The sequence below is a fragment of the Xiphophorus couchianus genome, chromosome 12 (assembly GCF_001444195.1).
Source record: "Xiphophorus couchianus chromosome 12, X_couchianus-1.0, whole genome shotgun sequence".
Lineage (NCBI taxonomy): Eukaryota > Metazoa > Chordata > Actinopteri > Cyprinodontiformes > Poeciliidae > Xiphophorus > Xiphophorus couchianus.
Window position 1 is genome coordinate 9,302,662 of NC_040239.1, and position 13,907 is coordinate 9,316,568.

A 13,907-nucleotide genomic window follows, 5' to 3' on the forward strand; every position below is an offset into this window, starting at 1 on the left:
AGTACCACTGATGTGGTACTGATGTTTCCTGATGTTTCTTGACATCCAAGAAGGCCGAGGGTTTTGCTGTTTACTCTGGGTTATTTTGAGGTTGCAACCAGAGAATACTCTCAGACCAAGCCTGGCTACAGGAAGCATGTCATATCCTGCACACTAAGACCCTGGGTAGTCCAAAACCAGAGAGATACAAACACAAAACCTCCCACACATGTGTACACATGCGGGCTCCATCTAAGCCAATCACTATCTGCTGTTCACTGCTGATGACTAAAAAAAGGGACGTAGGTCTGAATGAGAATACACGCAGTTCAGCAGACCTGATGGTCAGGAAGCGACGTGCTGGTTTACCTCTTTTCTCTCGTCGTTTCAGTCAGGTTGAAGGCTCTCTGTTCTGTAGCACGGAAACAAAGAAGTTAGAAATTAAAGTCAATCTATTTGAAGATACAATGCAGTGAAAAAGTGTTTTTCCCCCATCAGATTTATTCTGTTTTTGCTTTGTTCAAAAAAATGATGCTCCTCCACCTAATGAACAAAATCACTGTTTGAAAACCCATTTTTTAAAATGTAAGTAGAGATATCTGTTAAGTGTGACCAATACGAAAAACAGAAGAAATCTGTAAGCGGGCAAATATTTTTTTTTCATAGCACTTTATTAGATGCCACAGAATCACAGAAAGATCAGCTGACAGAATTGGAAACCCCCACCAGGTCTCATTATTATTTAGTTAGAGGCAAAAACAGGGCTCGCATTAAAAAGCCTGAATCCAGAAAACCCCAATAGAGCAAGAACAAACACAACCTTTTCCGCGAAAAACCAGATGACAGTGAAGATGGAAAAATAAGAAGCCAAGAGGAAAACAAAACGTGACCAAAGGGAAACATAACAGAAGCCTCAGACCAGAAACAATTCCTCCATCCATCAGATGATCAACAGGAGCTGAGTGTTATTCCAAATCTCCATTCTTCTGCTTGTCAGTCAATATAGGTTCTTTGAATTAGTTTTTGGAAAACTATTATTTTGTTATTCATGGAGGAAAAATAATGAAGATTGGGAAAAGGTCTGCTTTTGATTACTGGACATCTGAAAATATGTTCTTTCAGTTAGACAGTGGTCTCATGCTCACCACCAAGAATTAAATCCCACCACAAATACAGAACTGCACAATTAGGGCAACAATGGGAAACTACTGGAAAGTTTATTAGACAACAAAAACAGGCTTTTTTATCTGCCTTTCTGATTCCTTTATGGTAAGACATAAAAATATAAATATCTCAAATATACCTTGTAATTGAGCAGCTCTTCACATGAAAGGAGTCAAGAAACAGTAAAATGCTTTCACCAACAAACCAAGTTGATGTCTAAGTTGCAACCTGCACTCATACTTACTAACTTGGTTGAGACGTGATAAGGATTTAGAGAGAGATAAAGCCTGAAGTAGCGAACGACCGCCGCTGCTGAAAGTGCCATCTAAATGGAATAAAGCAGGAACTTAATGCTGAAAACTTTTAGTTTAAAATTGTAAATCACAAACTACAATTGCCTCATCGTTAGTAGTGCTACAGCAGCGCTATACCAAGGCACAACTGTATGTTATGGTACTTGAACTGGCCACATTTTTCAGTTCAGCTGGCTTGTAAACACAAAGGTGGGGGTTCGCAGGACAAAGATGCCAACGTTCACGCACCTTCTTCCAGATCATTGATAGCTGAGTCCCGGTTCAGCAGAGGCCGCGATGGCCTCACCTTAGGGGAGGAGGAGGAGTAGGAGTAGGAGCGCAGACGAACCTCAGCATCTTCTGAATTCTGGATAAGAAAACACATGTGATGAAAATGTTGCAAGGGAGAAGTTCACAAGTTCAGTCAATGAGCAGGGAAATTTGGAGAACAGCACAATCACATAAGGCAAACAGACCCATCTCTGACCTTTACTCCTCATTATTGAGCTATTGACAATCTGACCTTATCTACTAATGGCTGTCAAGGTAGGTTGTGTTTGTTGGAAAACTTGTATTGAAGGATGTTTTTTGTGGAATGACTGAACAGGGTTCTAATTTGAATTTAGTCTTAAAAAGGGTATAATCCATTTGATGGAGAATATTACCAAAATACTGTATATAGTAACACTGAATCCAAGATGTTAGCCACTGAGGGCTTTTTTCTAATTCAGTTCTAATTTTCATCTGCTTCTAATGAACTGAGATGTACCTTGTTGGACTTCTTTGCAGTTTCAGAGTGTGAGCGATTAAAATCAGGTGAAGTGTCAAAAGAGTCTCTTTCTTCTCCAGAGCTGGACTGCAGGACGGACCTCTGTTTCGAAGATGAGCAAGGGTAGGAGTGGCCCAAAACATCCTCTTCTTCACTGTCACACTCTAGACTGGGGCTATTTACCCACAAAGAGATGCAAAACAAACAGATAACACACATGGCGGGGTTACGACCCTGAATGCTAAAATACGTTTCAAAGGCTAATTTGTCCAGCATCATCCAAAAAACAGACAGGTAAATTTACAAATGTAGTTGAAGTCCTGGATTTGACTGACGTTTTATGAGAGTAAGTCTTGTGTCTTCCCTATTTTATAAACTCAACATAACTCTTGATTTTACTTAAGAAAGAAGTGCCTCAAGGTTGTGTACTCAGACGATAACCTTTTACTTTTATGTAATCCAGTGTCATTAAATTATTTCTCATCAGGTTAACTGCATATATAAGTCAACTCTTGTCTAGCAGAAAATATCAGTTTTTCTGCCAATGCACTCAAACTTAGCCACAGTAAAACCCTTAGGGGAAACAGTACTGCCTGTTTGTGGCAGTGCGTTGGAGATGTGCTTCTAAATATAGATTGTTTGTCTAAAATCCTGAAATCCAGTTTCAGTGTATGACCAGATGTGAAAGCACCTAAATACTCCATCCATCTGGGAACTTGTGGCTGAAATTCTCAATTATGATTTTGTAATTTTTCATCAACATTGCTTAATGTCTTATTTTCTTGTCAGAATTTCTAAGAAATGGCAAAGATAACTATGCAAGATAAAAAAGATATGCGAGTATCATCAAGATGATTTCTACAGAAGAATAAGAATAGAGTGGCAACCCACACAAAATAAAATGGAGCTAAATGACATTTTTATGATGATTCTGATGACGTCATTTGACAAAATGTAATGTTCACAATTGGTGATTGCATGATATCTTTATGATGTAAAGCACTTTCAGCTGTGTTGTTGCTTAAATGTGCTACACAAATACACTGGAGTTGTATAACAATATACTTTTCACGTTTAAACCATATAATATAATTTTATTACATTATACCTATTTATTATGTTACATGTTCATACAATACAAAATTTCCAATGAATCAATGTGATCATTCATTGTATAAACATGGAAAATGAATTGTCAGAATCATGAAATACATTTTTCATGATGTAGCATAATATAATTCTATTTTTATTTTTTTCAGATAGGTACCAGCTCTACATATCTGTAAGATTTCCTCTGTTAGCAAAAAACTTCCATACTTTAGATGATCAACTGAAGGGTGATGCATATTATAGATAAGGCCTTTGTTGGATTTTTATCTTTTTCTTGAAATTGAACACGATTTTCAGATGCTATTTTATTGTTGGATATTTTTTTCTTAGGCCTGACACTTTGGTGCTCAACTTGACCACTTGTCCTGATATTTTTAAGCATGCATTGGACAGCGTGTGAACAGCAAAAAGTTGTTTAAAACTTAAGTACCATTTTTCAAACAAAACAAAAATTCAAGCAGAATGTAAATTCAATACTTTTCATATTAAAAGCTAAAGAATCAGATTGTCACCTCCTGTTCATAAACGTAAAAATCTAAGAAGGTCCTTAAATCAAGTTAGTTGTTCGACAACATCCTAGTTTCTGATAAGCTTCATAGTTTTTGAGGAATAAAGCCAGACTGCCCTCATGACCTAGAAAACAGTACTAACTACCACTGTGTGCGAATCTGAGCACCATAAACACTGCTGAGAGATTTCTTGAGGTCAAATCTCACTGCAGAAACTCACACAAAAGCTCAAATATATCAGGACCTCTTTCTTTGTACTTCATCTTCACTAACTGCTGCAGAAAATGGCCCAAAATAGTTTAATGAAGCAGCTGCGTAAACTTAGCTGTTTTACCATGATGCCTTAAGTATTTATTGCAGCAAGATCACGCAGTGATGAAACCCACAGCAGAAACAGAATCATACCTCAGGCCCCGGCTCGCATCTGTCAAGCTGCACTCTTTGTGCTTCAAAGCTGGAGAGTCTGAAGGACCAGTCAGCGTCTGTCGCCTCTGCCCTCCCTCGAACAAACGAATTGCGGAAGCCAAGGGAGAGGAAGGAAAAGATGGGGAGGAGGCAAAGGGATAAGGGGGAGAAACACAAGAGTATGCCTCCCTGCCATTGTCCCAGCCTGGGCCCTGACTTCCCCTTGGCCTGCGATGGGGTGAGGATTGGGAACGATTCTGGGAGCAATTCCCCGATTCAACGAGAGTGGGAGAGAAGGAATCCCAGCAGGATGAAGGGCTGACCTCCTCCTCATCCCCTGGAGACCGATACTTAATGTCAGCTCTGTCTACCTGAAGCAGAAAAGGGAAAAAGCGACAAGAAGAAACTTTTCTGTATCAGATTTCTGTTTTACATTAAAAGAACTTTCACTCACAGATTACAAAGTGACTGTGGCTCACCTGGTCCACCAGCATGGCGTTGGCGTACACTTGGTCTTTGCCGTGTATCATTGCTGAAAGTCTGGCAGCCGCTGCCCGAGTCGGGCACGAGGCCTGGCTCTCCCTTATAGACTGGCTTTTCTCTGCACGGAGAGGGGATTTTTCAATATTACATTTGGTTTCCAGAGCAACACCAAATGACTGCTCACAAACACGGGAAGTGACATAGACATCCTGAGCAGATGCATGTCATTGTTCAGTATCAAGACTCTCTCTCTCTCTCTCTCTCTCTCTCTCCTTGAGTGGGGGTGAGTGTGTCAGTGTATTTTTGCACATACATGAAGTTGCTGTGGATGGAAATCTGTAGATATGTTTGTTCCCCGCCCTGCTTTTTGATACAGCGGCTGAGTGGAAATAGCTCCTGGCGAGTACACAGTGGCATTGAGAGGAACCATTCCAACACAGAGGAGGCACTGTGAGCTGCAGCCTGGCTGTGCTGATCAGCAGGGGAAAAACACACACACCTCTCCCTTGGGCATGTTGCTCTACACAAAGCACACCTTCTCCGCAACACAGCTTTTTAAAAAAAAAAAATATCAGGCTACAATGTAGCATATGCATTTGAGTAAAGAGGCTGCAGCCCCATGAGCCTCTCAGGAAATATTAATAGTTAACTATTGTTCAAAGTTATATGAACAATCACAACTAAAGGTCTGTAAATGCTAAGTAAACTCAGAAATCTGAGAATGTCCATTTTAAAACACAACCAGTCAGACACAAGCTGCTGATGAATATCATGTGAATGATCAAAAGCCTTCAAAGACTTCTTAGTTTTCAGGGTTAAAGTTAAAAAAAGAAGAAGAAGAGAGGAAAAAAGTGTTTTGAAACTCAAAGCTACAGCATGTTTGTAATGATTGATTTTAATTTGATTTAAACTTCAGTCAAGTTCAGGAAATTTCCACTGTTTCTTACAACAAACATTGTTTACAGTCTAATTTTGTTAAATATCATCACTGCACTCCTTGGGCAACCAATGATTTATCTCATCTCCAACTTCTATATTTGTTCTATTTTCGAATCATGCTGAACTTACTTTTCTACATGTCACTTTCTCCTGATTTCAGCTCTTAATAACCATATGTAAACAGCTCAACTGTGTACAGTTATATGCAGAATTACAGACTATTTTTAAGCTCTATTTGCAATGTACAGATTCCCCTCTGTAATACATGTTGCACAACTGATTCTCTCTTACCTTTCCAGAAAGATTAGATTATTTTTGCTGTTTTCAGGCTTTATATTTTTTAACCTATGGATCTCAAGCTCCAAACCTAATCTCACCATATGGTACAGTTGTGTCAATTTAATAAATTGCAGTGCTTTTCAAACTTTTTCATATCCCTTGCCATTTCAAACATTTTCTCACATAACAACGTCACACTTCAGTGGATTTTAATGGGATTTTATTGACTAGACTAGAAAAGTACTGAGAAATGGGTTAACATCAGCTAATATTTTTAGCAGATATAAAAAAGAGCCTTTATTTCCAGAACCCATCTTCAATTTGTCCCATTATTTTTGAAATGGTGCATTTGGAGGTTTTTTTTGTCTTTACTGTGACTCAGAGGATTTGCTAAATTAAACAAGCATTTAAAATCTTGTTGTCAAGTCAGAACTGTAAACATGTTTCAAAGTTTGTTTTAAAATAATAAATAGAGAATCAAGTGCAATGTAGTGAGTCAGAGTATTTATTTTCTGAATGAAGTGCATTTCTTTGAAAAACCACAAGTGTAGTGACAGCAGTTCAACAGCAACATATCAAGATGTCGAGGGTGTGATCGATTTAAGTAATTTGCAACAGAGTCCAGTGTGAGAAACATGTCTAAAGTCATTATAAAGAAACTACAACAAATTTAAAAGACATTAATAGCCCACACAGTCTGAGAAAGTCTCTGGGTGATCCCCTTTTCACCAGAAGAAATGTGAAGATAAAAGCTCCAGTTGGTGTCTGTATACCTGGATATAAAGATTGTTAGTAAGACTGAAGTTCCAGACATTATTATTATTGTCATTATTCATTATTGTCATTATTGTACAACTCTGTGAGGAACCATAACTGTTTGTTTGATTCCCAAAACAATTCGAAAAACATAACAAGGAAGACAAAGTGAAAATCTGCTGCATTTTTTTATTTGTTTTGGTTTGATGGTATATTTTTAATAGTAGAGACTACAAGGTATTTTGTATTATATTAAATATACTGTAAGTATGTAAAAAAAAAAAAGATCAAATTAGCAGCTTGTTTGAAAGTTTCCACAATAGACAGAGAAGGGAAGCTCACGAGCTTAGGTAAATGTTAATTATTTTTATAACACTCATTTTACGACCTTTAAAACTCGCCTCCAATTATACCAGGGGTGGGGGGTGAAAACATATTTTTGGCAGAGCTGCTCCTACCACTTCTCTTCCAGCATTGTTTAAAACCAAAACTCTGCAGTGTTCTTTAAAACAAATCCATCGTAACTATTAAAGTGAGCAGAAGAAGAGAGGTTCAGCATCTGAAACAGAGAATAAATCAGACCCACAATTGGCTGTGCTTCCTGTGGGCGGCAAGTCCCATAAATCTGAGAGGCAACAGGGAGTCAAACGGACACTGATGAGGACGCCAGATGATTCCCGTCACATACACATTAAATCTAAATGAATTAACTCTAGTTGAACCAACCCAGTGTATACAGAGATAACCCGACATTGTTCCTCATTCTCCAAACTCCTGACATACCCTTCAAACAGACAACAAACCATTGCAGCTACTTTCTTAAATCCTCAGGGTCCAACAAGCTTCTACTCTGTTTGAAATGTGAAACCACATCTGAAATATCTTCACAAAATCACATCAGGCACACTACTGCATATCATCGGATTAGAACGAGTCCAGCCATCTAATTCACAGGGGGTGGTTATAGCCTGGATGGGGGTCAGACTGCTGTCTGAAAGTAGATACCGTTTCATATAAGCCCATTTCATGAACTTGACAGACGGGCTAAATATTTCAGGTTCTGGGCCCGATCCAAAGCCACAGCTGGCTGCCATGGACTCAATTACTCACACACCTCTGACCTATAAACAGTGACTCAGTGAACATTACTGTCAGGAAGCGAGATCTGTGTTTAGCATCAGTTAACCGGTGAAATAACACATGAAGCAAAGGCTTTCTATTCTTAACAAGACAGAGGACTATCTAACTTTATAGGTAAGATAAACCTGCTCACAGGTTTAACAGTTCTAAAACTACAAAAGAGTTTTAAAAGTAGTGCACAATATCCCTCTATATTTGTTTTGTTGTTGTTCTCATAGAAGGTACAACTCTCCACGACGATTGGCACCAATGTTAAATGTGCATAACTATTATTAAATATACTTCAGTTTAATTCAGTTTAATTCTAAAAACTTTGAGACAAAGCAGTCTTACAGTTTGGTTGTCTTAAAAGAGCAGTATTATATATTTTCCTGTCACTAGAGATTCAATGATGCATGAAAGAATCAAAGCAACATTCCAATCTTGTTTTTGATGAGGGAGCAACATATGATATAAACCTCAAAAAATTAAATTTTACTTAATACTCCTTTATAAACACTTTTTAGGGGTGCCAATAACTGATGCACAGGTGATTTGTTTTATCAATAGTGTAGCCTTATAAAACCTATTGTTTAAAAAAAACAGATGCATCAACAAATTTACAACAGGACTTGGTCTTTTTTAGCTTGTTTTTATGCCACAAAAATAACACAAAAAATAGGGGAAAGCATTCTTATCAATTGACACTGCAGAATCATGATGCTGGCTGAAGGGTGGGGTTGTCACAGGATTTAAAAATTTCATTTAAAAGTCAAAAAACTATCTGATAGCCCTCATGAAGTCAGTTTTCCAAAGGACTGAGAAACTAGGAGCTTGCCACGCAGCTCTGAGTTCACTTTCCAATATGGCCTCCTGCATTCACAATATAGGAAAAATTAAGTTACCAAACTATTGCTAATTTCTCGTGGACTGTTTCTCACAAAAACGGTGTTAAAAATTGAGTGAATTATCTATTCGTGAATATGTTTTGTGTGTTCATGGTTAAAATGGCTGCTGCCTGGTGAAGTAGTTGCTCGCAGCAAGATGGTTCTGGGTGCAACAAGTTGGCATATTCTCCATAGAGGAGGTTCTCTCTGGGTACTCCAGTTTCCTCCCACAACTCAAAAACAAGACTGTTAGGTTATTTGGTTTCTCTAAATTGTCCTTACATAATGTGTATGTGCGCATGGTTGTTCCTAGCTGACTGTGCTTTACTTAATCACAGCTAATTTGTTCATATCTACCTTGAAATAACCAATAATAAAACCAGTTATACAAATAAATGCATAGCTTTTGTTTTGAAAAAGTAAAACCCTTTTTTACAGTAACTGTTCTCTCACAAACATACAGTATTCTACTTCAATAATAAATAATTCAAACTACTAACAACAGAAATTATACAAATAAATATATTGCACAGTAATAATTGTAGTTCCTCAAAAAAATCTATATCAGCATGTCAAAGCTTTACAAAACCTGTAAATTGGTAGGTGATTATTCAATGTTTACCAAACATCCTAATAAATGCAGCGTGTTTAATGTAGCTGGAGGGATGCAATAGTCAGAATAAATTGCTATGTGAGAACTAACTCTATACAGTAGCAGCGCCATGAAAAAGAGAGCATGTAGGTCTGCACAGACAAAGACAGCAGTCACAGCCAGGTTTCCAGACCAGGGCAGTTAAACATGCAGAGAGTGACCCTTCAACTCCTGCACACCCCAGGGAGAAAGAGATGGAGTGTGCTTTGATACAAAACACTTTCTTAAGGTTTCTGTCCAGCTAAAGTGTTTATGCTGAAACCAAAAATTCCAGATAAATAAAATTATCAGTATAAACATTTGGAGCAATTCTTTTTGAGAACTAAAGAATAATTTGCTCATGTTGAAACATTACTTATGATGTAAGTTTCTTTTTAAACACCTATCTAAACCAGCAGTCACTCTGAAGACAGCTGAGAATAAAATAATAATCAAAGTCGAAAGGATTCATAACAAATGTTGAAGTATCATTTTTCATCTTTGTTTTTAAGGACATTTAAACCATTAAAATGTTGCTCACCAATATCCACAAAAATGGCTCTGAGTTATGACACCTGTGGTTGAACTTCCTGGTCCAAGCATCACATACTCATCGTGTTTATATTTGAATGCATGAAGAGATCAAGTCAGAGAGCCAGACTGAGCAGCGATCACTACTCACAGTAAAGAAACAGCCGTGCAGCTGTGCACACCTGAAATCACAATTCACTTTTCATGTGTTGAAAAATAAAAATGTCTGTAAATGTTGCATCCTCTTGTGAGATTTAAATGTTTGTGCAGAGAGAGAGTGAAATATTTGCAAATGTCAGTAAGCATCACCGTGGCACAGATAATCTTCCAGAGGGTTTATGGAGAAAGTTGAAGAAAAGAGCACTGGAGGTAAGCCATGACACAGCCGTGGCAGTAACAGGATCTTCCCATGCGTCTCTCTTTCCTTCCAACAAACACAGGCACTTGTATACAAGTCATAAGCTTTAAAACCACAATAGTGTATATTTGGACTATTTTAAGATCCTATGTTAGGTTTCCCATGATTCTCCCTGAAGGAAATGTTAAGTTAAAGCACACACGTGAATTTTGGTAGCAAATGACTGAATGTAAACTGTTACTTTCAATAGACGCTTGAAGGAAACTGGATTGCCATAAAAGTAAAATGCAGGATGACACACAGGATCAAGCTTTTCTTTGGCACTGTGCTATAAAAGCACCACTTTTAGGCTTCTTCCACAAAACAGTGCAGCCTGAGGATGATGAACGCCACAGAGCGCTTCATCAGCCTTCGAGCGGACATCTGACATTCCCCAACGTGCTGTCAGAGATCAGGTTACATCACTGGAAAAGATGCGGCAATCTAAGTCTGACTGAGCCGCCACTGCAGTGTAGAATGCCTGAGTGCGACAATGCGTAATGGGAACAGTTCTAATTTTAACTTTATTGTTCCACAGTGAATGGTGAAACATATATCTACCAAGAGGGCACACAGCTGTCATCTTTAGCGTACAGGAAGAAAATAACCTAAGACTAAAACGCTTTTTAAACCAGGCCACCTCTATTTGTTGTCCAGCTGACAACAAATAGAAAACTTTGGTGTAGAAATAGGCTAGTAATCTCTATCAAGGTATAGAGTTTCCTAAACATTATTTTTTCAATACCACTATGATTTGCAGAAATATTGTTCCTACGATTTAAAGTCATTTTAATAAGACTCAAGTTTCTTCTGGCTGATTCTCTTCCTTACTGTTTCTGCTGCAAACTGCCAATAAAATGGATAGAAGTCTCCACACTGTTCCCTCTATTAAAAGAAAGCAAAATTTGGAGTTTTAAAATCATTTTCATGGTGTAAAAACTAAATATACTCTGTATTGTTGTTTTAAAACTACACTTTGCAAGCCCTGGTCAGCATCTCTGTTGAACAACCAGCTGCAAGCTGCCTACTCAGGCAAATGCTTTGACTGATTGACAGACTAATGTCAACTTTTTACTCTACAAAGAGCCAAACAGAAAAGGGTAAAATATTAATTTAAAAAGATTACGTCAAGATTCCAGCCCAGATTAACTACTTTTACTAGTCTATCTGTGATTGTGATTGTGATAAGTGATTGTTCACTTCATAGTACTAAAACAGCATCACTTTACTTCATCGCAACTGATTCTGGACTTCTTTCAGTTCCCCTTGGTCTAAGTTTATCCTTTCATGCCACTTCACATAATGTCCTCATTGACAGATATGTTTGTGTTACTAACACACTCTTCAAATACTTTAAATCATATCTCTTGGACTAAACAAAACATGAGCAGTCATGGCTTGTAAACTGAAGGAGCATTAATCATCGCATTTATTAAAGTAACAAAGGTTTAAGGCTGTAAAGGTATGAGCTCCTTTTCAGTTCATCAACAGATAAGAGTGCATAACCAGCCAATAATAACTTGTTAAGGTTTGTATTTGTCTTTCACTGAGGATAGCAAGGGTTCTTCCTGGATTTTTTCTTTGGTTTATATCAAATGAACGATAAATAAATAGTATAGGTATGATTATTATACCAATAATGATTAGCATATTCTTTCTGCAGTAGTAGATATTGTTGTCACTTTTCTGTTATAATTAAACCAGTTACATCATGCCGTATATTTTTGTTTTCCATATTTGTCAGTTTCTAAATATTGTGAAGCTGTTGTATTTTTGGTCGAGTGTGTCATGCTGTGAGAATGTCCTATGCCTATTCCACTGTAGGTATTTGAAAATGTCATAAAAAATATTCAAGACGTTTTTATCTGTACGTTTAAATGTAATAGTTTTTAAATAAACTGACATCCTGTTACCTTTTTTCCGGCATATCCTCATCTTGGGAAATGAAGGCCAGGAGTAGTTGAAAGGAGAGTCTGAGTCAGAATCCATGACTTTTGATGTGAAAGAAAAAACCTTCATCCAAACAGCTCAGAGAGTCCCAAACATAAACGAGTGGTGCCTCATTTTACATCCATTCCCCACATGGCTGAACAGGCTCCAGACAAGCTGCGGCTCTCACTCTTGTTTTTCCAGAGCCCCGCTGTAGAGTCTGACACTTCAAGAGTGAGCCAGCATGTTCCCCTCTGTCTCCTCTAACCACCCCTCCCCCTAAAATCCTCGCCTCCCCCCTGCCTCAACCCGTCCAACAAAGCTAGGACACAACTTTTTCATCTGTAGCCTCGTTTTTATTCTCTAATAACTTGCTGCTGCCTTTCAGTTTGTCTCAACTCTGCATCCATGTTCTTTAACCCAGTCACTCATGGATTGTGCTCAGTAGTGAGTGAGTGACTGAGTGAGTGGGGAAGATATCAGCACATACTGACAGCAGAAGGGGGAGGAGGGTCTTGACTTACTGAAGAGTGACTGAAGGAAGGAGTGAAGCAGAGAGAGAAAATGAGAGAGAGAAAGTTGAACATAGGAGTGACTTCAATCTGCAGAAAAAAATGCGACAGGCAGCTCCAGACATGGGAGAAATCATCAACCCACTGAGTTCGTGATCGTCTCAAAGACAAGCCGCTCTGCAGCTGAGTCCAAACATGCCACATCCGAAGAGAGTTCCCCTCTAGCAGTAAACCTTCTCGTTCTTTATATTTTAGCATGTCAAAGTTGAGATGGGGGTGGGGAGGGGGACTGCCAGGTCAGCAGCCTCACCATGGAGACAGCAGTGAGAGCAGTGAGCTGTTTTCTTCTTCCACGTTGCTGCTCTCCTACTTTTTCCTCTTGCTGACGACCTACAGGGGCACGAACAGCGCAGCAACCCAGAGGCAAGTAAAAATCCTCCAAATGTGCTGGTTAAAAAGGGTTTAAGAGAGAAATTGGACAATGGTTCTGCAGAAAGAGGCCAAACGCATGTTTATGAATGCACATAAATTTAAGAATGTGATAAAAAAAGGACAGGAAGGGTTGAGTAGGGAGAGTATCTGCTGAGAAGAGAGAAAGAGCCACACTGTGGCTGCAGAAAAAAGTTGTGTGTGTGCGTGTGTATGGAGAAGGCTGCTGGAGGATGTTGGCACTGTACTGGTGCACATTAATGCTGGCCTTTGTGGGGTCTGTGTGAGGTTTAATCCTTTTTTCCAGTCTCCAATTAGATCCCTCGGCTGGGGTCGAGGAGATGGAGGATGGGGGCTGATCTTGTTGGGGCTCCCAGCATTGCACTTATCGTTTCTTGTCACTTCACCAAACTATCCCTATCAGAAATCCCTTTACTGTTGCTCTGTGTCTTTTCCCTGCAGCTTTAAAACTCCTTCACTCTCCTCGCCTATGGGGATTTCAATGAGAGGCTGGAAAACTGCATTCAGAAAAATCCTTGGCAACCCCCATTCAGCCACAAACACCTCTGTTAAAAAAAAAAAAACACCAAAAAAACTCTCCTTTGCCCCCTTTTAAAATCATTCTTCCCTTCTGTGTTTTTTGTTTTTTCTCACACAAAATCATTTCCATATTCAAAGCTTCTCTCTTCATTTAGCTGTGAAGAGCCTCTCTTTAAACTCACATTAAACTCAGACGTATACAGTGGATGTTTTTGATATGGGCAACATAAGTACTCAGGGGGTTGC

The 13,907-nt window shown here is 38.6% G+C and overlaps 1 protein-coding gene across 4 annotated transcripts in view; it reads right to left on the bottom strand.

Moving 5' to 3' along the window:
• The window catches only part of LOC114154487 (rho guanine nucleotide exchange factor 28-like), a 50,324-nt gene that overhangs the window by 19,166 nt on the left and 17,251 nt on the right, over positions 1-13,907 (bottom strand). For 2 of the 4 annotated variants that reach the window (XM_028033604.1, XM_028033602.1), the window contains 6 exons: positions 4,709-4,830; positions 4,230-4,600; positions 2,206-2,380; positions 1,686-1,803; positions 1,388-1,468; positions 349-391 (listed from right to left, as the gene is read on the bottom strand). In XM_028033604.1, coding sequence (XP_027889405.1) covers positions 349-391; positions 1,388-1,468; positions 1,686-1,803; positions 2,206-2,380; positions 4,230-4,600; positions 4,709-4,830 — 910 coding nt within the window. Of the gene's footprint in view, positions 1-348; positions 392-1,387; positions 1,469-1,685; positions 1,804-2,205; positions 2,381-4,229; positions 4,601-4,708; positions 4,831-12,164; positions 13,129-13,907 lie in introns of those variants that run through there. The other 2 variants (XM_028033603.1, XM_028033601.1) reach the window with 2 other exon arrangements.